This window comes from Rattus norvegicus, chromosome X (genome assembly GCF_036323735.1).
Source record: "Rattus norvegicus strain BN/NHsdMcwi chromosome X, GRCr8, whole genome shotgun sequence".
NCBI classification, from domain to species: Eukaryota; Metazoa; Chordata; class Mammalia; order Rodentia; family Muridae; genus Rattus; species Rattus norvegicus.
The window spans coordinates 112,680,968-112,705,297 of NC_086039.1; the positions used below are offsets into that span (position 1 = coordinate 112,680,968).

At 38.8% G+C, this 24,330-nt stretch overlaps 2 protein-coding genes across 7 annotated transcripts in view; both read left to right on the forward strand.

Moving 5' to 3' along the window:
- The first annotated feature begins 739 nt into the window (after window positions 1-739).
- Window positions 740-21,965, forward strand: Alg13l1 (ALG13, UDP-N-acetylglucosaminyltransferase subunit like 1). 3 transcript variants are annotated; one of them, XM_017601953.3, is made up of 4 exons: window positions 740-896; window positions 2,483-2,645; window positions 4,633-4,771; window positions 21,829-21,965. In XM_017601953.3, the coding sequence occupies exons 1-4, from the start codon at window positions 816-818 to the stop codon at window positions 21,926-21,928; spliced, it is 483 nt and encodes a 160-aa protein (XP_017457442.1). In that variant the 5' UTR covers window positions 740-815; the 3' UTR covers window positions 21,929-21,965. The 3 variants fall into 3 exon arrangements, with proteins under 3 accessions (XP_017457442.1, XP_063135953.1, NP_001013973.1); XM_063279883.1 differs by lacking the exon at window positions 21,829-21,965 and adding an exon at window positions 7,500-8,702 and having other exon boundaries at window positions 768-896; window positions 2,587-2,645; NM_001013951.1 differs by lacking the exon at window positions 21,829-21,965 and adding an exon at window positions 7,500-8,702 and having other exon boundaries at window positions 804-896.
- An 82-nt stretch (window positions 21,966-22,047) lies between these two features.
- The window catches only part of Alg13 (ALG13, UDP-N-acetylglucosaminyltransferase subunit), a 61,910-nt gene continuing 59,627 nt past the window's right edge, over window positions 22,048-24,330 (forward strand). For 3 of the 4 annotated variants that reach the window (XR_005498315.2, XM_039100316.2, XM_063280472.1), the window contains exons 1-2: window positions 22,048-22,188; window positions 22,797-22,880. Coding sequence is in view for 3 of the 4 variants with exons in the window: in XM_039100316.2 (XP_038956244.1) it covers window positions 22,048-22,188; window positions 22,797-22,880 (225 nt within the window). In the remaining variant the exon portion in view is untranslated. The remainder of the gene's footprint in view (window positions 22,189-22,796; window positions 22,881-24,330) is intronic. The other variant, XM_039100317.2, reaches the window with a different exon arrangement.

Here is a 24,330-nt window from a genome sequence, read left to right on the forward strand (position 1 = left end):
CTGGCTGCTCTTCCAGAGGTCCAGAGTTCAATTCCCAGCAACCACATGGTGGCTCACAACCATCTGTAATGGGAGCTGATGCCCTCTTCTGGTGTGTCTGAAAATAGTAACGGTGTACTCATATACATAAATAAATAAACTTAAAAAAAAACCAAAATAAACCCATCAAATAAAACTTCACTTCCTTTCACAGCAAAGATAAAAACAGATCAGTGTCATCTATTGATTAGCTGATTGTTTATCCTTTTTCCTCTCTAAATCTTGATTGTCTATCATCTATCTATTGCTGACTTGGAGCTCCCAACCATCAGTCCTCTTGACTTTGGTGAACTATTATGCCAGGGCTAAAAGGACACTTCAAAGACGACAAGGTTTCCCTGTGAAAAGCTGTTCTTATTGCAAAAGGCTCATATGAACCAAGAGCAGTGGACGTTTATGTCGTCACAGGAAAGATTCACACTACTCAAACTATTTCAGTTAGATGTTCGGGGTGTCTCCTTTTTCTCAGTAGACAAAAATTACACTTGGCAAGTTTCCACGCCTTTTGATAGATAACACCTGTGCTACGGGCAAAGGTGTAAAGCATTGACAACCACGTGGGGCCTCGGACAGCCCGCAGGCTCTACGCCTGAAGCGCTTCCGACCTCCGGTAGGAAGGAGGGAACGCCCTAGCGAGTGGAGTTTTCCGCCTTTCCCAGCCGCGTGTTACACTCCAGCGTGCCCCCATGGACTTCCGCCTCCTCCCCCTGCTGTTTCCCCTCCCGAGCCACCTACGTCACATCCGCTCCAGTAATTCCGAATCTGGAACCCGCGCGATGAAGAGAGCGTTTGTGACCGTCGGGACCACCAGTTTCGACGACCTCGTCGCTCGTGTGGTCGCCAACGATACGGTTCAGGTGAGTCGGGCTGGGCGGCGGGCGGTGGGCCGCTGTGGCTGTTTGTGTTGCCGCTTAAGCGCTGCTGGCCTTCCCCGGGAGCAGCTGCAGGCTGAAAAGGAAACTCGGTTACTGTGGCTCCGGTACCGCGGAGCCCTGGAGCCCAAAGCTCCGCCAGCCCCCCACCCCACCGTTTCTTCTCCCTCGGTCTTCCGCCTCTCCTCCCGACTTCAGTGGCCCTCCCACAGCCTTCCTCCACAACTGTCATGCCTCCCTTCGCAAGTCTCTCCCTGCGACTCCCGTCTCCCCACAGTCTCTCTCCACCACCGAACCTCCTCAGTCTTCCTTAGCCCCCTGAGCCTCTCAGCTGGGCCTTCTCCCAGACTCTCCCCGGCCTCTCCTACTTCTATGTCTCGCTTCCGTGGCTCGGCCTCCTCAAGCTTTGTCAGACCCCTTGGGACCCCAGGCCGCGACCTCCCACCCTCTCTGGCCAGTAAAGGGTTTTTGCTCGTGGCTCATCTGTCCGCGACCCCCCGCTTCAGCCCCTCCAACTGGGAAACAGGTTGCTCTGAGGCTCTGAGGTCCGCTGACCCCATCCTCTTAGGCCTTTACACCTCCCCACCGACGCCTTGGCCCGCGACCCCCATTTCTTCCAGGCCGCAACCGGCTCCCCCCACCCCCCGCAGTGCCTCAGTCCGCGAGGCCCTACCCCCGCAGTGTTTGTGTGGGCGACCTCTAAACCCCCTTCCTTGCTGGTATCGGTTTTCCCTGCAGCACCGAGGTCCACGCCCCCCATCCCTTGGCCCTAATGGTTGCCCTTTAGCGCTTCCGTCCACCGTAACTCCCACGCCCCCCCAGTCTGGTGTTGCCTAGTGGCGGCTTGGCTCTCGACCTCCTCCTTGCACGCTAGTAACAGGTTGCCCCGTGACACCTTGGCTCGCGACCCCTCCCCGAGGGCCGGTAACGGGTGGCCCCGTGACACCTTAGCTCGAGACCCCCTCCCCGCGCGTGGGTAACAGGTTGCTCCGTGACTCCTGGGCTCGCGACCCCCTCCCCGCGCGCCCGTAACGGGGTACCCCGTGACACTTGGGCTCGAAATCCCCTTACCGCGATGCCTCGGCTCGAGCTCCCCCCACTTCATCCTTCCCTTGGCTGGTAGCACGTTATCCTGTAGCACCCAGGCTTGAGATCACTCCCAGCAGTTTACGGGTTGTCGGAAAGCGCTGATATTCGACTCCTTGAGCAGGTAAAGAGGGTCTTTGCCTCCGGGTGGCTCCCGTGGAGACCCCCTACTGCTTTGTAGCAGTCTCAGCTCTACTGGTGGAACCTAAACAAGCCCTTCCCTTGGTTCCCGCCCAGTCCTCAACTCCTTCTCATTCCAGGTACGTTTTCTCCGCGCTCCACCAGCTGGTGGTGGGTAGTGAGGTTCCTTGGCGGTGCCTGGACCGGGGGAAAAGGGTTAATTTTGAGAAGTAACTGGTAGGCAACAGATGGCTTTCACATGGCTGGCTGCTGCTTTTGAGCTGCAACTTGGGGGTGTTGCTTGACTGGTGTTCTCGAAAGAATTACTTTAAAAGCGCCGTGTTCTCTTATTTTCCTGTTTTCAGATACTCAAGAGTCTGGGTTACAACCACCTTGTCCTACAAATTGGTAGAGGCACTGTGGTGCCTGAGCCATTCAGTACTGAGCCATTCACTCTGGATGTTTACAGGTATAAGGAGTCTTTGAAAGAAGACCTTCAGCAAGCTGATCTTGTCATTAGCCACGCAGGTAAAGTATCTGAGAATCTTGGGGTTCTGTGTTTTATAAGAAGCAACAGATACTTTTTCATATTGAATTCTCGAGGGCTAGATATGTAATTCAGTTGTAAGGTACACGCCTAGCATGTGCAAAGCCCTAGTTCCAATCCTTTATACCACACTAAAGAAAGAAACCACCCGTAGTTACAGCACCTGAGGGGAAGGCCAGTCTGGACTACCTAAGATCCTCTCCCCAAAATCTGTAGGTTAATTACACAGAATAAATTCACCACAGCCCCCATTGTAATAGAATTGTTTGACTTACTTGAATATATCCATTGAGAACTTTAGGAAGACAGTAGGCTATAAAGTTATTTTAGCCCGGTTTTATAGTAGGAAACTCTAAGCACAGAGGGAAAAGATACTGTATGCAATAATCATAACATTGTAAATCTGAAATAAGTATTTGGGCTTAGATTTGAAGGACATTAAGCCTTTTCAGTGGTAGGATTGTAGTTGTAGAAATTGCCACCTATTTATCTTTATGGACTGGACAAATGGCTCAGTAGTTAAGAGCTCTGACTGCTCTTGTATAGGGCCTAACTTTAATTTCCAGCAACCACCTGGGGGTGGGGGCTCACAGCCATCTGTAATGGGATAGGATGCCCTCTTCTGGTGTGTCTGAAGACAGCTACAGTGTACTCATCTACATAAAATAGATGAATCTTAGAGAAGTCATTGTCTTTTTTTAATACATCTGTTGAATATATATAAATAAATGTAAATAAATACAGTAACATTTTCTTTATTATGTAGCCTATGGTAATAAAATGAAAATTTTATACTTAAAAATGCATTCAGAGACATAATCATAGATTTAGAAAATATCTTATGTTTTTTTTTTTCTTTTTCTTTTTTTCGGAGCTGGGGACCGAACCCAGGGCCTTGTGCTTGCTAGGCAAGCGCTCTACCACTGAGCTAAATCCCCAACCCCTAGTATACATTTTTATATCAGTGTGTCTGTGCATATATGGATACATGTGTATCTATCTGCATATATGGATGAATGTGTGTCTATCTGCATATCCATGGAGATCTAGTCTTGGCTTTCTTGCGAATGACACTTCAGTGGTAAACACCCTCATCCGTGTGTGTGTGTGTGTGTGTGTGTGTGTGTGTGTGTGTGTGTGTGTGTGTGTGTGTGTGCGCGTGTGCGCGTGTGTGCGTGTGCGCGTGTGTGCGTGTGTGCGCGTGTGCGCGTGTGTGCGTGTGTGCGTGCGCGCGTGTGCGTGCGTGCGCGCGCGCGCTGTCTGTGTCTTTTGTAGTCTACCATGTGGTCTGGGACCATTTTGAAATTCCAAATGTATTTTTAAACCACCTTTTCTTGTGTGTGGTATGTATGTGTGTATGATGCATGATGCATCTGTGTGAATGTGTTGAGGCTTCAGGTAGACAATAGGTATCTTACTAGGTTCTCCATTTTATTTATTTTTTTTGTTTTTTTTTTGTTTTTTTGTTTTTTTTTTGTTTTTGTTTTTGTTTTTTTTAGGGGTTTCACTATATAGTCCTGGCTTGCCTAGAATTCATTATGTAGGCCAGTCTGGCTTTAAACTCAGAAGAGATGTGCCAGCCTTGCCTCCTGAGTGCTGGGATTTAAAGTGAGCTTCACTCTGGTCCCACTGTTTTTAAATAAGATTTATTTCTTAATTGTGTGTATTTGTATACCATGGAGCAGTTCTAGGCAGTTGTGAGTTTGACCCAGTCATATTTAGGTACTTTGCAAAGTGACTTTGCCTGTGTAACCCATGATACTCCTACCTCAGTCTCCCATATGCTGGGATTTGAAGAATGTGACATTAAACCTGACCTACACTTGTCATTTGGTTTATACAGTTTTGTGGACTAAATTATTCAAGTTAGAATTAAAACTATAATGATGACTAAATATAAGTTTAGAATAAAAACTATTATGATATAGTATTATAACTTAAAAAAATGCATACCTTTTATTTTTCTAGGTGCAGGAAGCTGTTTGGAGAGTCTAGAAAAAGGCAAGCCACTTGTGGTAGTTGTAAATGAAAAGTTAATGAACAATCATCAATTTGAACTGGCAAAGCAGTTACACAAAGAAGGCCATCTCTTCTATTGTACTTGCAGGTATACTAGAGACTGATCTATTGTTCTCTTGCCTTAAATTCCTCCTTTCCCAGCTCTTATTACCCACCTGTCTAACCTTTTGAAATTTTTTTTTTACGTTTTTCATACTCATTAGTTATGCTTTGATTTTTCTCATCCAAAACTTCTCATTTGTCTGTAGCTTTGTCTGTTTCTTTGCCATGTCTTTTTCCTGTGTTCATGGCCAACTCTTTGTATGTGAATTTGAATGCGTATATATGGGTGTGCAGGTTTCCAAGAATCTTCATTACTCAAGTTTTCAGTGTTTAAAGAAGGTGCATACTTATATTAGTTAAGGGAGAATTAAGTTATTTTGACAGTTTCATATGTATATAATGAATTTAGTTGTCAGTTAACGTTTGACTCTTAGTAACTTCACTGGAATCCATAAATTAATTATATTCATTCATATATTTTCTTAATATAAAGTGGGTAATGTTTTAAGTGCTCAGGGTCCAGTAGCAAGCATTGCATTTATATTATGGTGGTATAATTTCACATGGTGAACTTTGCTACAGATAAAAAGTGATGACATAGCTGGGATAAGAAGAATTAGGTATACCTTAGGAGCAGATATGGGCCTTATGTTTGTAGTGACTCCTAAATTAGAAGAAGCAGTTATATGAAGATGAGAGTTTATAAAAGCCTTAACTTAGCATGAGCTTGGAGTTGGAATACTTAGGAACAGGGAAGGTTCATATGGTAGGGGCATTGTTACCAAGAATAGGAAGCTGGGAGGGCATTGCTCATGTAAGAGTTCTATTATTAATTTATGTTTAATGACACTCCTCTGAAGCTCTTTAAGCAAAGGGATATGGTAAAGGAATATTGCTTTATGAAGTGGATTAGAATTCGATAGGAATTCATCAGCATCGCAATAGAAGCTTGAAGAAAAAGCTGTTTTTCTGTTAGTTCTTCTTTGGGACATTGCCAAAGGGCCAGGTCAGTAATTCCCAGTTGCTTGATTTTAAAAACTTTTCTTATTTGGCATTTTAAAAAAGTAAATGTCCTTATAGGGAAATTAATTTTATGACTATATCTGTATGTTAATATAAAATGTAGAATATGATAAGTGTTTGGATTTTCTATTTCTTTCAGGCATTTGCTATATAGTTGTGCATTCCTTAAATGTGGAGCACTTGTTAAATGCCATGATGTTCCTAGTGGGAGAAGACAGATTCAGTCAATATCTATCCTAGTAATAAAATTAATGGTGTGCTCATCTCTATAATGATGGAGGAAAAGAAATAGTCTTGGTACATAGTGAGTCAGGAAAAGCTAGGAATGGTTCAGATAATTGGTGTATCTACCCTTAGGTAGTTGTTATTAAAAATTGATAACACCACCTTAAAACAGGAACACATCTTCCTAACAACTTAAGCAAATGAATATTTCAAGGACTTATTGAAAAATATTTTCATTCAAAATGTACAGCTTTTCTTTTTGGGGGGGCTGAGGGGAAGAGACTCTCCCAGGCTAACCTTGAAGTCCTGATTCTTATGTTTCAACCTCAAAGTATTTGAGGTTAGTGGTTCCTACATATCTATCTGAGATTATAGATAGGTATGAGCCACTCTGCCCAGCTACTTAGCTCTGATTTTTTTGTTTTTACTATATTATAAAAGAAAACATTTATTCTTGTGACGACATCCTAACTTTTTCTATAGGATGAAAAACCCTGTATGTCTCTGTTTTGAAAACAATCATTTATGTATATATGTGTGCTATGGTGTGCACATGAAGGGCACAGGACAACTTTGAAGAGTTAATTCTATCTTTCCACCCTGTGGGTTCTGGGAATTGATTTGATAATCTCTGGGCTCGGTGGAAATCACTTTTATCCTCTGAGCAATTTTTTTTCATCCCTCCCTTTTTTAATAGTTTCAGAAACTTTATTCTAGAAAAGTTACTCAAATGAAAGTATCAAGCAGATTTATTATATTTTTTGGTGTAGTTCAATCATTTTCCTCAAACCTACATTGGATGGTGGTATGCCTGTTGTAATTTAGGTGACTTAGTTAATAAAGTTTCTGAAGTAATAGTTCTATGCTGTTGTTTAGAACCTTATTTCTGTCTTCTTTTTTTATTGTATAAGACAGGAACCATAGAACCTTATTTCTAATGTGCATGGTAACCAAATACTGATTCATTACTTAACAATTCAAGATAGTTTTCAGTAGAAAGGTTTGCTTGTGGGGTGGAGAGATGGCTCAGTGGTTAAGAGTAATGGCTACTCTTCCAAAGGATCCTGGTTCAATTCTCAGCACCTACATGGCAGCTTATAACTGTTATTCCAGTTCTATGGAAATCTGACACCCTCACACAGACATACATACAGGTAGAACACCAAGGCACATAAAATAAATTTAAATTTAAAAAGTCTTCTTACAGTCTGCATGAATGATGTAGTATAGCCATCCTAGCTTACTTTCTTGTCTGATGCTTAGTGCTTTGGTTTCATTTACTGTTTTTGTAAATATTACTTTATATTTGTGTGGTCCTGGAGAATATTACAAAACAGTATAAACACATTTTCCTTGAAATAACATTTCTGAAACAACTTCATTTGACTCAGATAAGAATGTGTATTCAGTTCTTTCGAACTCTTTGTTGGCAGCACAACTGTTCATTCATCAAATGGATAACAGGCAGCAGATAAGTTATAGAATTTTCTCTCCTGTTACCTGATATTTTTCTTCTTTTGTTTTAGCATGCTTCCTGGGCTGTTACAGTCAATGGATTTATCAACACTGAAATGTTATCCTCCTGGCCAGCCAGAAAAATTTTCTGCATTTTTGGATAAAGTTGTTGGATTACAAAAATAAACTCTCAGTACTTTAAAATACCCCTAAATCCAGTTCATGGAATATGACTAAATCAAAATAAACTGACGACATGTATTTGTAGAACAGTATAAAATCAATATATTTACTATAAACAATATTATAAGGAATTTTGTGGCATGAAAATTACAGTTGCGTCTAGATAATAATTTTGGTAAATGTTTGGGGTTTCCCTAACTTTTGAATATGTAGTGAATCCTGACTTTGAAAACGTAGCCTTCACAGTTTTGTCCTAAAATTTCAAGAAAGTATAAAAGCTGGGTAGTGGTGGCACATGCATTTAATTCTAGCCTTTGGGGCCAGAACCAGGTGTATTTCTGTGAGTTCAAGGCCATCCTGGTGTACATAGCAAGGTCCAAGATAGCCAGAGCTACTCAGAGAAACCCTGTCTCCAAAAACTAAAAACCATAAAACCAAAAAAAATTCCAAAATGTTAATAATCAAATATTAGATTTTATTTTGAATAAAAAATGCTAAAAATGTAACATTTTGGTGAAAAAAAATCAGCATTTGTAGGGTCATTCTCTTAAGAGACAGCATTTTTGTAGAAAAATGGGTTTACTTTGTAGAAGCTAATAGTTAATTTAGAAAAGATCAAAGTAATTGATGGAGTAACTACTTATATCCTGAATAAAATAGATATGTTCACCCTTTGAACTTCTGATCCTTCAAGTGCTAGGATTACAGGCATATGCTACCATTTCTGATATTTGTTCCTCTAAAGTAGACGAGGGAAATTGTTCCGTGAGTAAAGTGCTTGCTGAGGACCTGAGTTGGCATCTTCAGGGTAAATGTTAGGCATAGCAGTGTGTGTTTGAAATCCCTGTGCCTATGATGATATTGGTAGATGTAGGCAGAATCCCTGGAAAACACTGGACTATGGTTAAACGAGGTCTGTTACCAAACAAGGTAAAAAGGAACGGTAGAGCTTGGGGTTTTCCTCTTACCTCCACCAGCTCACTGTAGGACACATGCCTACATTTCACATGACTATATTATACAGATATGTATGTGATAAGGTAATCTTAACAATGCCTGAAATAGAGAATAAATCCAAAAATATAACAGTATGACTTGGCTGTTACTTTTTTTCATTTTTAATTTTTTGTATGCATGGACATTTGTATGCATGTGGAAGTCAGAAGACAATGGGACCATTTCTCTCCTTCAGCCATGTTCCTGGGATCAAATGTGGGTCTCTAGGTTTGGTAAGAGGATGTTTGTATTGACCCATTTCACTGGCCCCCCGCCCTTATTTTTTGGATAGAGGTAGTAGGGCTTGAACCTAGGACCTTGTACATACTAAGTATGCATTCTACCACTAAGCTATATCCTCTGTTCACTTAATATTCACAGTTGCCATCTAGGGCCCCCCATTCTAGGTCTCTGGGACTTTCTAGAAGTACCTCCCACCCCAGCAGGTGCATATTTCCGTTCATTCTGGCCATCTAGGCCTCTCTACTGTCTTCCTTCCATATCTGCTCCTGACAACCTTTCCCCCTCGCCTCTCCAGCCCAGTGCCTTCCGTCTTGCTACCTCCTATGATTATTTTGTTCTCCCTTCTAAGTAAGATTTAAGCATCCTCACTTGGGCCTTGTTTAGCTTCTTAGGGTCTGTGGGGTGTATCATGAGCATTGTGTATTTTTGCTTAATATCCTCTTATCAGAAGATACCATGCATGTCTTTTTGGGTCTGGGTTACCTCACTCAGTGATATTTTCTAGTTCTATCCATCTGCCTGCAAAGTTCATTATGTCCTTGTTTCTGATAGCTGAATAGTATTCCATTGTGTAAATGAACCACATTTTCTGTATCCATTCTTCAGCTGAGGGACATCTGGATTGTTTCCAGTTTCTAGCTATTAGGAATAAGGCTGCTATGAACACAATGGACCACATGTCCTTGTGGTATAGCTGGGTCTTCAGGTAGATATATTTCCAATTTTCTGAGGAACCTGCAGATGGATTTCCTGAGTGGTTGTACCAGTCTGCAAGCCCACTAGCAATGGAGGAGTGTTCTCAGCATGTGCTATCACTTGAGTTTTTCATCTTGGCTATTCTGGTTGGCTTCAGAACTTTTAGGAAAATATATTTAAGATTTTTATTTTATTCATATGAGTTTACTGAAGCTGTCTTCAGACGCACCAGAAGAGGGCTATCAGATCCTGTTGTAGATGGTTGTGAGCCAACATGTGGTTGCTGGGAATTGAACTCTGGACCTGTGGAAGAGCAATTAGTGCTGTTTAACTGCTGAGCCATCTCTCCAGCCACCTTAAGGTTATATTTTTCGGTGCAATAATTCTTTGGTTGAAAGCTTAGATACAGTTTATCTGTAAAAACAGTAAATTTAGAGCTTAGCTCGATGGTGCAGGACTGTAATCCTAGCATTTAGGAGAAGTCACTTCTGCTATATAGTAAGTTTCAGGTAGGTAGTTAAAAAAAAAGAATCAGTCAATGCTTATGATAGTGACTGTAGGTGTACCTAGGTATAGACATTTTACTTGGGCCATATTCATATTGTTTTAGCAGGCTTATTTTTCCTGATTGTCAGTTGGACTAATGTTTAATTTTTACTGATGATAAAAGTAGGTTCCTGAGAAGTACTATGTACTCAGGAAGAAGCCGCTTTGGCCTACAGCTATGTATGAGTGTGAGTAGCCTGCATCTCCATAGTTCAGACTTAATAGAAATTGTGCCTTTATTGTATATAGGCAATAATTTTTTGTTTGTACCTATTTGTATGCATACCTTTGTCTGAGGAGACCGGAAGACAAACTCAGGTTTTATCCTCAAATACCATCTATCTCTAGGATGGTTTCTCACTGACCAGGACTTCATTAACTTGGCTAGAGTTGGTTGGCTACTGAGCCACAGTGATCCCTTTTTTCCACCTTCTCAGTTGTGGTTTACGTCACATCCTACCTACCATCTGTAGCATATGCTTGGTAGGGCACCAGCTCAAGTCCTCATTGCAAAACAAACTAAAAAAATAGCCTTTTCATCAACTCTTCCACTAAGATTTTAGGAAAGGTTTTATTTCCAGACATAGTCTTAATGTTTAACGGGTCTTTTAAAACAACTTTTTTCTCATTTGAAAAATAAGTTGAAATGTAAAGTTTATGTTGGTCACTTAGCCTTATTTTATTAATTTATTTTATTTTTTGGTGACACAGGGTTTCTCTGTAACAGCCCTGACTGTCCTGGAACTCAACTCTGTAGATCAGGCAGGCCTTGAACTCACATAGATCTGTCTACCTTGTCTTCTAAGTGCTGTGATTAAAGGCATGCCCCGCAACCCCCTGACCCTCTTAACCTTTTTAATGACTAATCCCAGAGAATCTATTCTTTAATGCTGAACTGTCAGGACATGTTATATAATTTATCTACCAATTATGCCTTTGTTGTGAGTGGTAATATTTCTGACTATTCCTTTGTAGTATTTTATATTTACCATGGGGTTTAAAGTCAAAGTACTTACTTGACAGAGTTTATCAACATTAATCTGAATTCTATACTTTCTCAGCTAAGAAAGGACTCCAAAGGTGACAATTTGTTTATGAAAACAATCTTTTGCTCTGAGTCCTGCATTTTTTTTCTTACTACTATAATTGTTGTAATCTTTTGGTTTTCTTTTATATAGTCACATTTTTTGGTTACTTTTTTTTTTTTTTTTGGAGCTGGGGACCGAACCCAGGGCCTTGTGCTTTCTAGGCAAGCGCTCGACCACTGAGCTAAATCCCCAACCCCTTTTAGTTACTTTTTAAGTTAAAATTTTTAGTTACTTTAACCTAGGGGCTTTTTTTATTTTTTAAGGTTTTGTGGTTTTTCAGCAGTAGTAATTTTACACTTGGAGTTTCCTTGGTGAATTAGAACCTTACTTAGAGCTCAAACTTGTGATTTGAGTTTGGAGTTGTATAGAAATGCTTTGAGTAGGATCAGTGCTAGCAGACCATCTTAATTGACAGTTTAAGACAGTTACATAGGTTATTAGAGGTAGAGATGTTTGAGAATACAAATGTGTAAACAAGCTAAAAAGCTTATATCTTACTGGTTATAAAAAACAAACTTATTTGAAATATTTCTGAATAATGGTTAAAGTCACTGAATAAGGGGAATTCTGTTTAATATTTTTTAATGGTATTTAGGTTTTCAGGTTATAAGGAGACAAAAATGTTGATCGTTGTAAACTGCTGATGAACAGATTCAGAGGTGACTTGACTAGTCCTAAAAAATGTATAGTGTTTGAGTGTATGTGAGGTGATGTTCTCAGATGTCCTTAGGAATTGGGGGTTTTAGATTTAATGCTTATAATTGGGAGAGAATGAGCTGAAATGGTTAGGAGATACTGCAAGTCTAACCAGTAAACTTGTTACAAGGTTCTGGGGCATAACAAAAGTAGGGGTTTGATTTTGGTTGTAGACACTTAAGAGACAAAGGGAAATATAAAAACAGGTTAAGACTCCAGTCAGGGATGACTAAAAGTACTGTAGCACTCAGCTCCATGCTCATCATGCAGTGCTCGATCTCTAACTGTAAGTTACCTTACTCTCTGGTAAATGAGGTACTGTGGGGAGATTACTTGAAATACTAGGAACAGGTAATGCTGATAACCATAGAGATGGTGACCAATTTTATTATGTATCAAATGACATTTTTCTGGGGAGAGTAGGGAAAGAAGAACAACAGTTGTGGTTAACAGTTGCTAAGTGCCGATGCATTCATTGATGCTTATTCAGTGTACTATACATGTGAATTTATTTAAAATCTCCACAGTAGTCCTAGGAAATAGTTTAATTTTGTCCAATTTTATAGATAAAGGATGGGTCTTTAAGAGTCCAAGCAATGGGCAATAGTCTGGGAATGGTAATTAGAACACAAAATTGTTGGTACACGGTCATCTTTTATTGGTGTAATAAGACAGTGCTGGAAATGAGATCACTATCCCCCAAATTATACATTTATGTTAGTCAGAGATACTGTTTGGGTTTCTACACTGCTAATTTTAAATATATGTTTATTCATTGACTATACATGGAAAAATTCCCATGATTGATTTACCTGATTACAAATATTTGCTATTTTCATCAGAAATTTTTGTATTTTGAAGGTAGTTTCTGGTACTATTTCCTTCACATGTTTTTCTAGGTTTTTTTCGTCATTCCAAAGCCTTTACTACTATATATCTTCTGACAGCTCATCAACCATTCTGTAGGAGCCCTTATTATTGCTAAGGAAGCATTGCGAATCTCTCAAAGATTGTATAGTGTTTATTAATATTTTAGATTCACCTTGAAATAACTTTTTAAAGAAGACTTAGTAATAACTTGTAGAACACTTTGTTATAGAATGGTAGTTTTTTTTTTTTTTTTCCGGAGCTGGGGACCGAACCCAGGGCCTTGCGGTTGCTAGGCAAGCGCTCTACCACTAAGCTAAATCCCCAACCCGCAAGAATGGTAGTTCTTAAAGTGAGCTCTGTGAACTAGTAAGCTTAGCATAACATGTCATCTTGGGAAGGTGTTTCAAATAACAAATAGAGATTTACTAAATCAGAACCTAGGTAAGAGGTACACTTTTAACAAGCCCTGTACTTGAGAATTACTATTTTTACAGGTTTACAGGATAGTAATTTGTTATGGAAAAAAGCTAGTCAGGATTTCAAGTGCAACATAGTTCAAGGACAGTATACATTTATACCTTTAAACATTTTATTTTATGTCTGAGTACACTATTACTGTCTTCTGACATACCAGAGAAGGGCATCTGAGTCCATTATAGGTTGTTGTGAGCCACCATGTAGTTGATGGGGAATTGAATTCAGGACCTTCTTAAGAGCAGTCGGTGCTCTTAACCACTGAGCTATCTCTCAAGTCCCTACATTTATCCGTTAAAATTGCTTTCTGTTACATGGAAATGTAGTCTAATATTTGACCCATAGGTCTTAAAAAATTGTTCCACTAAGTTAACTGTAACATACTTTATCATTTTTGAGCCTTGTATATCTCTTCTGCATATGTCTCATGCAATTTTTATAACAATTTGCAAACATCAAAAGTTTTAGTTCAAATATTTTGTGTTTTATACTATATTCAAGTTCTTTTGAAATCATCTGTAGGCCTAAATGGTGAAACTATTAGAATTAATATATTTATATTAATGTTTATACATTAATATGTTATAATGTATTTATACATTTTAGAGCATAGAGTTCGGATTGAGAGATGGCTCAGTGGTTAAGAGCACTGACTGCTCTTCCAGAGGTCCTGAGTTCAATTTCCAGCAACCACATGGTGACTCATAACCATCTGTAATGAAATCTGATGCCCTCTTCTGGTGTGTCTAAAGATAGCTACAGTGTACTTATATATAATAAATACAGTTTTAGAGCATAGTGTCATATTGACCAGCATGCAATGTGAGATGATTTAGCTCAAGCTAATTTATTCTTTTACCTATTACTTTTATGGTGAAATAAGGGAAAATATATATTATCAACTGCTCATCCTGATGTTTACTGGATCTCAAATATGCCTCTTAACTCTAAAATTTTGTGTCATTTAATTGATTTCCTATTCTCTATTAACTACTCAGGGTGCAGACTCTGGTAACTATTGCTTCTATGCTATCAACTTTTTAGATTCCAAATATGTCATTCATCTGTGCCTTACACTAATGCTCAAGTTTTGAAATTTTTGTTCGTTACTAGGAATGATAGGGTTTCTACTTTTGAAAGATTGCATAGTATTCCATTGTCTTAAACGATATTTTCTTAGTTCTTCATATATTGATGGTCATTTAGATTTTGTATCTTTCTGTGTGGGTGAGTGTGAGTGTGGAGGTGGAGATTGTACCCAGGACCTTTCTTTGCCTGTGAGGTAAGCTTGTATCTCTAGCCCTAGATTTTGTTTGGTAGGAGACATTGCTTACATGCTATGTGCATCTATATTGTCAAATTTCTCACATGTTCCCTTAATTTTGTTTGATAGGAGATATTTTATTACTTAATTGACATTTACATTTGCATTACATTTTATTTCTTAAAGGGCTTTATTTTCGTTTATGATTTAGTCTCAGTAGCTTCTTGGTATCTAGAAGTTTATTTTTGGTTGTTAAAGTAAGGCCATGGGCTACCACCACCTAGCTTTTTCTTCAATACTTATTTTTAAACTTTTTTTTTTTCCGGAGCTGGGGACTGAACCTAGGGCCTTGCGCTTGCTAGGCAAGCGCTCTACCACTGAGCCAAATCCCCAACCCCTTTTTTAAACTTTTTTAAGACCAGGATTTTATTTTATTTCTTTTCTTTATTTTTACTGGATTTTTAAATTTACATTTCAAATGTTATTGCCTTTCCCGGTTTCCCATTCTTAAACCCCCTATCCCATCACCCCTTCCCGTTTTTCTATGAGGGTGTTCCCCCTTCCCAAACACCCACCCCTTTCTGCCTCCCTGCCCTGACATTCCCCTACACTGGGGGGTGGGGCAGACTTGGCAGGACCAGCAGCTTCTTCCATTGATGCCCAACAAGGTCATCTGCTACATATGCAGCTGGAGCCATGGGTCTGTCCATGTTTACTCTGGGTAGTTGTTTAATCCCTGGGAGCTCTGGTTGGTTGGCATTGTTCTTATGGGGTTGCAAACCCCTTCAGCTCCTTCAATCCTTTCTCTAACTCCTCCATTGGGGAACTGTTATCAGTTCAATGGTTAGCTGCTAGCATTCGCCTCTGTATTTGTCATTCAGGAAACAGGTATATCAGGCTCCTGTCAGCATGCACTTTTTGGCATCAGCAATATTGTCTGGGTTTTGGTAGCTGTATGTATGTGGGCTGGATCTCCAGGTCCGGCAGTGTCTGGATGGCCTTTTCTTCAGTCTCTGCTGCAAACTTTGTCTCTGTATTTTCTCCTGTGGATATTTTTGTTCCCCCTTTTAAGGACTGAAGCATCCACACTTTAGTCATCCTACTTCTTGAGCTTCATGTAGTCTGTGGATTGTATCTTGGGTGATACAGTTTTTGGGCTAATATCCACTTATCAGTGAGTGCATACCACGTGTGACTTTTTTTTTTGGTTCTTTTTTTCGGAGCTGGGGACCGAACCCAGGGCCTTGCGCTTCCTAGGTAAGCGCTCTACCACTGAGCTAAATCCCCAGCCCCGATTTTTTTTTTTTTTATGATTGGGTTACCTCACTCAGATTGATATGTTCTAGTTCCATCCATTTGCCTATGAACTTCATGAAGTCATTGTTTTTGATAGCTGAGTAGTACTCCATTGTGTACACATTTTCTGTATCCATTCCTCTGTTGAAGGATATCTGGGTTCTTTCCAGCTTCTGGCTATTCTAAATAAGGCTGCTATGAACATAGTGGAGCATGTGTCTTTGTTATAGGTTGGAGTATCATTTGCATATATGCCCAAGAGAGGTATAGCTGGGTCCTCTGGTAGTACTCTGTCCAGTTTTCTTTTTCTTTTTTTTCTTTTTTTTTTTGGAGCTGGGGACCGAACCCAGGGCCTTGCGTTTGCTAGGCAAGTGCTCTACCACTGAGCTAAATCCCCAACCTCCTGTCCAGTTTTCTGAGGAACCACCAGACTGATTTCCAGAGTGGTTGTACCAACTTGCAATCCTACCAACAGTGGAGTGTTCCTCTTTGGAACTCCTTGCCAGTATCTGCTGTCACCTGAGTTTTTATCTTAGCCATTCTGACTGGTGTGAGGTGGAATCTCGGGGTTGTTTTGATTTGCATTTCCCTGGTGACTAAGGATGTTAAACATTTCTGTAGGTACTTCTCAGCCATTTGTATTCCTCAGGTCAGAATTCTTTGTTTAGCTCTGTACCCCATCTTTTTTTTTTTTTTTTTTCGTTTCTTTTTTTTCGGAGCTGGGGACCGAACCCAGGGCCTTGTGCTTGCTAGGCAAAGGCTCTACCACTGAGCTAAGTCCCCAACCCCTGTACCCCATCTTTTAATAGGCTTATTTGTCTCCCTGCAGTCTAACTTCATGAGATCTTTGTATATTTTGGATATAAGCCCTTTATTAATTGTAGGATAGGTAAAGATCTTTTTCCAATCTGTTGGTTGCTGTTTTGTCCTAAAAACTGTCCTTTGCCTTGCAGAAGCTTTGCAGTTTTATGAGGTCCCATTTGTCGATTTTTGATCTTAGAACACATAAGCCTTTGGTGTTTTGTTCAGGAAAATTTCCCCAGTGCCTATATGTTTGAGACTGTTCCCCACTTTCTCTTTTATTAGTTTGAGTGTATCTGACTTTATGTGGAGGTCTTTGATCCACTTGGACTTGAGCTTTGTACAGGGCTATAAGAATGGGTCAATTTGCATTCTTCTACATGCTGACCTCCAGTTGAACCAGCATCATTTGTTGAAAATGCTATCCTTTTCCCACTGGATTGTTTTAGCTCCTTTGTCAAGGATAAAGTGACCATAGGTATGTGGTGGATTCATTTCTGGATCTTCATTTCTATTCCATTCATCTACCTGCCTGTCTCTGTACCAATATCATGCAGTTTTTATGACTGTTCCTCTGTAATACTGCTTGAGGTCAGGGATGGTGATTCCCCCAGAATTTCGTGCAATTCTTTATACCTGGCAACAACATCTATTTTTCATAGTTAAATTTTGTTTTTTTCCCTATTTGTGATTAAAATATTGCTTTTGAGGGGTAGTTGTTTTAGAGCCAGCGTCCCACTATGTACCTCTGCCTGTCCTGGTACCATGTCGACTGGGCTGGCCTCTCAGAGATCTGCCTGAGTACATTTAAAGGTGTTTGGCACTACTGACTCAAAATTGTCAAATCAATGTGGTCATGTAGTATATAGTCTTTTGAATATGTCTTCTTTCACTTATCCTAAGGCTTCTTAATGTTTTTCCATGTTCTTGTATTTATCAGTGTTTCTTTTTTTTTTTTTTTTGTATTGTTGGCTACAATTTACTGTAGGGGTGTATCAGTTCATGCTGAGATTATTTCTAGTTTTGAGGGATCATGACTGGATAAAGATACTGTGCACAATCATGAGTGGATTTTTGTGTGTATATTTTTCCCAAATTTTTCCTAGAAGTAGAATTATTAGATCAGATGGTAGTTTCTGTGCTTAATTTTTTAAGAAACTGTTAAAATAGGTGACAGTGATATTTCTTGTTTTCACTAGTAACATGAGAATTTCAGTGTTCTGTCTTTGTCAACAATTGGTGTTCCTGGTTCAAGCAGATTTCTTAAAAGTTAGTCATATTCCAAAATATATATACTTGTATTTTATTAAAAATAAAAAAATAAAAATTTGGCCCAAGAGGTTTAGGACAGTGTATATGTCTAGTGTGATCATGACCCTTGTTTTGATGTTGAGTCAGGGATGAACTACAAAAAAGAAACCCCCAAAAAACCTAAAACAAAAAAGAAACCCAAATGTTTGAAAAACATATTAAAAGGTTCTTAATGTTCTAGGCCCCTGAGAAACTGCAAATCAAAACAACACTGAAATACCACATCCTAACCTTTAGAATTGTTTAAATCAAAAGATAGAATAAAATTTGACTCTCCTTTGAGTGATAACAGCATTACCATTTGATTCATGAGAACTTAAAAATGTGTCTGTTTAACAACTTATAAATGTTTATCAGGCTTCCTAATAGTGTAAAATGGAAACAATGAAATTTCTCTTAACTAATAAGTAGATAAGTTACGACTTGAAAGTATATGACAGTGTAGTTGGATGTTGATTTAAAACCTTAGGCTAAGTATAAGAAACCAGTCACACAGGAGCATATAATGTATGTTTACATTTATTTGAGCTATTCAGAACAGGTATATCTGTAGATTAGTAGTTGCCTGGTGAGATAGGATAATTAGGTGGATATTTATAAGATACAAGGTTTTATTTTCAAGGGAAAGTCTCACATTTCAATGGATGCATAACTGAATATATGAAAAATCATTTGAATTTTACCCTTGTAGTGGATGTTAGAAATTAACCAATTTTAAAAGTGTATAATTTGGTAGCATATGGGAGACAGAGGCAATTACATGGCTCCCTGTGTTCAAGGCTAGCCTGGTTCAAAAAGGGAGTTCCAGGACAGCAAGGGTTTCATAGAGGGAGCTCCTGTCAGAAAAAGTATAATTTGGTAATTTTTGGTGAAACCATTAGGAGATTGTTTCAGATTTTTATCATTCTAAAAAGATTGTGCTAGTTTGTTACCAGTGCTTGTTTGCACCTCAGCCCCAGGTAACTACTGGTCTGATTTCTATCTACATTTGCCATTTTGGCATATTTCATTTAAACAGAGTCTCCCGTGTTTTGGAGTCACATCTTTGCATCCTGTTCTTTTAGGGCTAGTTTCTGTACAGTCTCGTTCATGCTTGTTACATAGCCATCCCAGTAGGTGTGTAATCCTCTCGTGATTTTAATTTGAATTTTCCTAATAGCTAATAATACTGAACAATTAAGTACTTAGTGGATGTTTTTCTACTCCTCCCTCCTTTTTATTGACAGAGACTCTAGCCCAGGCTGGCCTCAAACTTGGTTTAATAGAGAAAATCCTTAAACATCCAGTTACTCTTATAGCTGGCTCCCAAAGCTGGGATATTGTACATAAGGCAGGCATTCTGCCAGCTACATTGATAACTACTCCTCCATTTTCCTTTTGTAAACATACTAAAATATTTTGCCCATTTAAAAAATGGGATTGTTTATTGTTGAGTTTATTTTTGTAGTAGAGACCAGCTTCAAACTTACTATAGCCTCTGATGATTGTGAACTTCTGAAATCCTACCTCTACCACCCAAGAGCTGAGATTACTGGTTTGTGTCACCATGTTCGATTTATGTGGTGCTGAGGAATACACTCAGGTTCTCTAGCTAAATAAAGACTGTATCAACTGAGCCACACCCCATCCACTTTTAGTAGTTTTTAAAATATATATTCTCAATACATTTTTGTTAGATATGTGATATGCAACCATTCTTACCCTCATTTTGTAACTTGTCACCCACCTAACAATTTTATTTGCAGAGCAAAAGTTAATTTTGTGAAAGTCCAATCTGTATGCTTTTTAAAAATAACTTTGCCTATCCTTCAGGTCTTGAATGCTTTTTCTTAAAACATTTTAAAGAACTTTCCAAATTGATTTCCAAATGTTTGTAGTTCAAAAACCAAAATATACAATACAAAGGGCACAGGGAGGCTCCTTTGCAGCATTTCTCCAGCTCCCTTAACCCCTTCTTAGGAGGAAGCTGGTGAGGGCTAAATACAGAAGCTTTTATTTGACATTTAGATCTGGTTGCTTTGCGTTCATTAAGAAAACAATTAATTGTTAAGAAACAATGTGAGATTCAGGCCTAGGGTTATTTTTTGCTTGATGACTGATCTACTCTTGCACTATCTGATATAAGTACCTCATTGTATTCTCTATTGTACTGCCTCTGTTACTTTGTCAAAAATAAAGTGACCTTTTTATATCTGCTGTTTTCCTAGTATGTGCTTTTCTTTCTCTTGTCCTTCTCTTCTTTGTTTTTAAGTTTTGCTTATCTTGGACCACATTCTCGTTGTCTTTCTGGCCCTTTCTGTTCCATTTCTTTTCTCAAATGGAAGTATATAAATAGTATTTTTGAAGTTTTATACTCATGTTTAGTTCAAAGTTCAGTAGATGTAAAGAGTTTGTATTTTGTCTTTTTGTAGAATATGACAAAATCAACCTTTTAATTGTAAGCTTTAATTAGTCATTCTTAGTGAATTGGTGATCACAAAACAGAAGAGCTCAGAATTTTTACAAAAGTCATCACTCCTGTATTGTGGTTTCTTTAGAAAACTGAATGGTAAGGAAAGTCAAAGTTTTATTCCTTATCTCCCATGATTTTATTTCATTCTTAGTTTCCAAGAGACGATCCATAATTTCCTATAGATTGCAGTCATACAGGAGTAAGATAGCTGCTTTACATTGCAGCATCTCTTAAGTCAAGTTTTTATTTTGAGTATACCTTTATTTTTTGTAATCAAACCTGTGTAGATAAAACTTTACAAATTTAGTGTTAAGACATTGTACAAATGGGAAAATACAAGTTTTACAACTCCAGACGAACAGGAAAAGCAAGATTTGACTTACGCATTTATTTGTGGTGCTCATATTGAATGTAATAATGTACTAATGTACAGACTTTTATCACTGAGCTTCATGCCCCTAAAACTTAACACTTTGAGTAAGAAGAAGGTTGTAGTCTGGTATTTTCAATAAAAATAAGGCACTTGATGCCAGAATGAATAATAGAAATAGTGATGCCCTCCCCCACCCATGATTCAGAGCATTTTTCCCTGGCAAAGCACCCTAATAACGTTTAGAAACACCTAACATGTCCAATATGTCAATAATATGCCATCAAATTTGAAATTACATTTTGACAGTTTTTGTATATTTCTTGCTGCTTCCATTTTATATGTTGTAAAGATTTATTTTAATTTTTAATAATATATTGCTTTTGTGGGTATGTGCATGTGGGTGCAGATGCACATAGATACTGGAGGAATTACTGGTTGTTGTGACCCTCTTGACATTGGTGCTGGGAAGTCTTTTGCAGCATATGCTTTTAACTGCTGAACCGTATTTCACTCTCATTGTTTTTACTTCTCTCTGTTTTTATTAGTATTATGCAGTAACCTGACATTCCTTAAGAATTGGGATTTCCTAGCATAATTAATGGATTTATTATTAGTGGTCCTAGTAGACAATTTTTATCTAGAGTTAAATGATTTGGTTTTATTCTCACATACCTGTAATAGACAAACATTTAGTTGCTTGGTAATCTTTGTCCTAACAGATGGAGGTCCCGCCCCTTTCCTTTGTCTTTTAAAAAAGATGTTCTTAAATACTAACTCAACTAGTTAGATAACCCCCACCCCTACTTCCCTGAAACTCTGGAGGGCACCTGAAGGACAGACGCGATTGGGAAATAAAGAGCATGATCTCAAAACTCATTGTGGAGTAGGCTGTTTTCCGTGAGTCTTTTTGTAATCTCCTTTGAAGCCTCCAGAAGTAGCTTCACTTCCCTGAACTCTTTAGATTTCCATGGTTCAGCTGCTTAGTCACATTTTATGCCTTGAGCTGATTTTGTTATCCCATCTTTCTGTAACTGTTTACCTTCTTCCTCCCTTGCCTCCTCAAGTTTCTTATTCTTTGGAGCATCTGCTCTTGGTTTTTGTTTTTCCACAGGGTCCTGTCTTGTCCTGCGCCAGTCAGCCTCTTGCTTGTGCTTCTGGGAAGTGCCAAGATTCTGCAGCCCTGCCGCAACTGCCTTCTGCCTAGACCTTGAGCTGCTTCGGATACCTGCCTACACAAGCTCCAGTACTTGTGGCCACTGCATATTCTTCGCTGCGTTCTGTGTTTTCCTCTTTTCCACCCCTCTGTACCTTTCTCCTCATCCCATGCACAATGCATAAAGGATGGAAAAAGTACTGCGGCCAGAAGTCTCTGAATGAGGCATCAATGGATGAGTATTTAGGCAGTTTAGGGCTGTTTCGAAAGGCTGTTGCCAAGGATGCCTCTTGCCTCTTTCGTGCTATTTCTGAGCAGGTAAATATAAGCGTGACAAATGAATAATGTCTTATTTGTAAGTTTTCAGACTGAGATGTGTGGTACAGTAGTTCAATCTGTAGAATACTGAAAGATTCAAAAACTGTATATTTTCCATTTCTTAGTGAAAACATCCAGGCCTGCTTGAGAAGTACAGACTGAGATACTGTGCAGTTGCTGATCAGAGCAAATACGGTTCTCCTGTGGCTACTTTTTTGCTTTTCATTGCCAGTTGTAATGGGGGAGGGGCACAGTAATGTGAGGTTAAAGAAAACATTGAAATGAATCTCAATCCTTTGTAAGCTTGTCCTACTCCTTTGTTTATCTATAAGATGAATAGTTTGTACACTTAACAACTTGAAAGTTGAAGTTGAAAGTCCAGGACAGAATCATTAACCCTCAATCTCACTAAAGATGGCCATTTTTTGTAACATAAGGAGGCATGGCATCTTTGCCTTTGGCTAAGATCAGGTGTAGTAGCAGCTGGACTTAATTTCTGTTTCCAACATGTGCTTTAGTTTAGGAAACTAAATGTCTTAATTCATAGTCTTAATTTAGAAACTTCTACTTGAAATGACATGGCAGTGAGCTAGTCTTTTCTTTTATAGTTGTTTCACAGCCAGATCCATCATTTACATATCAGGAGAGCTTGTGTCTCATATATGAAGGAAAATCAACAAGCTTTTGAGTCTGTAAGTAGAATATATGCACTGAAGAGAGTTGTTGGTAATGTGTATATAGCAAGTGGGCAAAAAGAACTATTAGTACCTAGTACAAAAACTGAAATTGTCACACATTATACTTTCTCAGTAAGCAACTATTTAATTATCAGCTGACTTCCTAGAGCTAGCATGCTTTTGTACCTCTTCCTCAAATGAAAATATTGCTTTATGCTGATTAAAAATTAAGAATGGCCTGTTGGTGTAGGTTTGTAATCCAGCACTGATCTCTCATCCCAGTACTCTGGGTGCTGAATAAGAGTTCTGAATCCAGCCTGGCCAATCTGAGCAGTATAGGGAGACTGTCAGAATAACCATGACTAAAAGAAGTAACAAACAGTGTATTTCTTCCTCTGCACTCAAAACACAATGCTAAGACCATAACATTTACATTTTGACCACAGTTTTGTATTGTTTGTGCCACTTTTCTTGTTAGATTTCACTTTGCCAATATTGTGAAATGTCCATTTTAATCTATACTCAATATTCCTCAGCCAATTTGAAGTCTTATAAAATTGAGTTTTAAGGAAATGTTTGTTAATATTACAAATTGTGAAAGTTGGAACTCTGCCCCTTGGTTTACTTTAAAACAACCATTATAGAACATCTTTGTACACGTTCAGCAGCTTAATTTTTGTTAAGTGAAGTTTTATCAAGGTTAAATTTGAAGAATGTATCATGACTTTTTGTTACTTGATTCTTTTGACTGCATAATGTCGATTGCCTAATGGCCCTTGGAGGTTTGTTTTTAATTTTCTCCACAGTGACTTTAAAATCCTGTAAATGCTTCTTTAAATCTTGTTAATTATACTCTTCACACCTTGGGGGGGGGGATTGTGCTCCTGGCATTGAATTGCAAGTCTAAGATCCAATGCTGCATATCTCAAGTATTTTGAGCATAGAGATAACAGTGGAGCTTTTGTTAAACTATGAATTCTGATGCAGTTGGTTTGAGGCAAGGCTTCAGATTTCTGCATTTTAAACAAACTTGTAAATTAAGGGTGTTGCTTTCTAGGCTATATTTTGACTAACAAAAGATGTGTAAACCACTGTTAAAAGCCTAATCTTCCATACCCTCAGGTAATGTTTATGCTGTGTTTATACCTGCCATTTTAAAGAAAACTAGAAGGGCACTGGGACAACTGTGGGTGTGTTAGATAAATTATCTTCAGTGTCACTTACTACCTTAAGGTAGTTTTATGGTCAAAATTTGCACTCTTTTACTCTGTTTATTGCCGGCTAGTTGATAAGTTATCTCTACTGGAAATGAGCCAGTTCATGTCAAATTATTGGTGGCTGCTCTACAGCTAGTTCACACAGGAGGGCGTCAGTGAAGTGGAGAAGGGGAGAGCATGAGCAAGTGGGCACCAGAGCAAGCGCCTGAGGAGGAGAAGTGAACATAAAATGAATGTACAGAGTGTAG

Excerpts from the sequence above, each read along its gene's own strand:
- Alg13l1 (NM_001013951.1), top strand. The coding sequence starts at position 816 with ATGAAGAGAGCGTTTGTGACCGTCGGGACCACCAGTTTCGACGACCTC. Across the intron at positions 897-2,482 it reads TCGCCAACGATACGGTTCAG|ATACTCAAGAGTCTGGGTTA; the intron begins GTGAGTCGGGCT and ends TCCTGTTTTCAG. Across the intron at positions 2,646-4,632 it reads TCTTGTCATTAGCCACGCAG|GTGCAGGAAGCTGTTTGGAG; the intron begins GTAAAGTATCTG and ends TTATTTTTCTAG.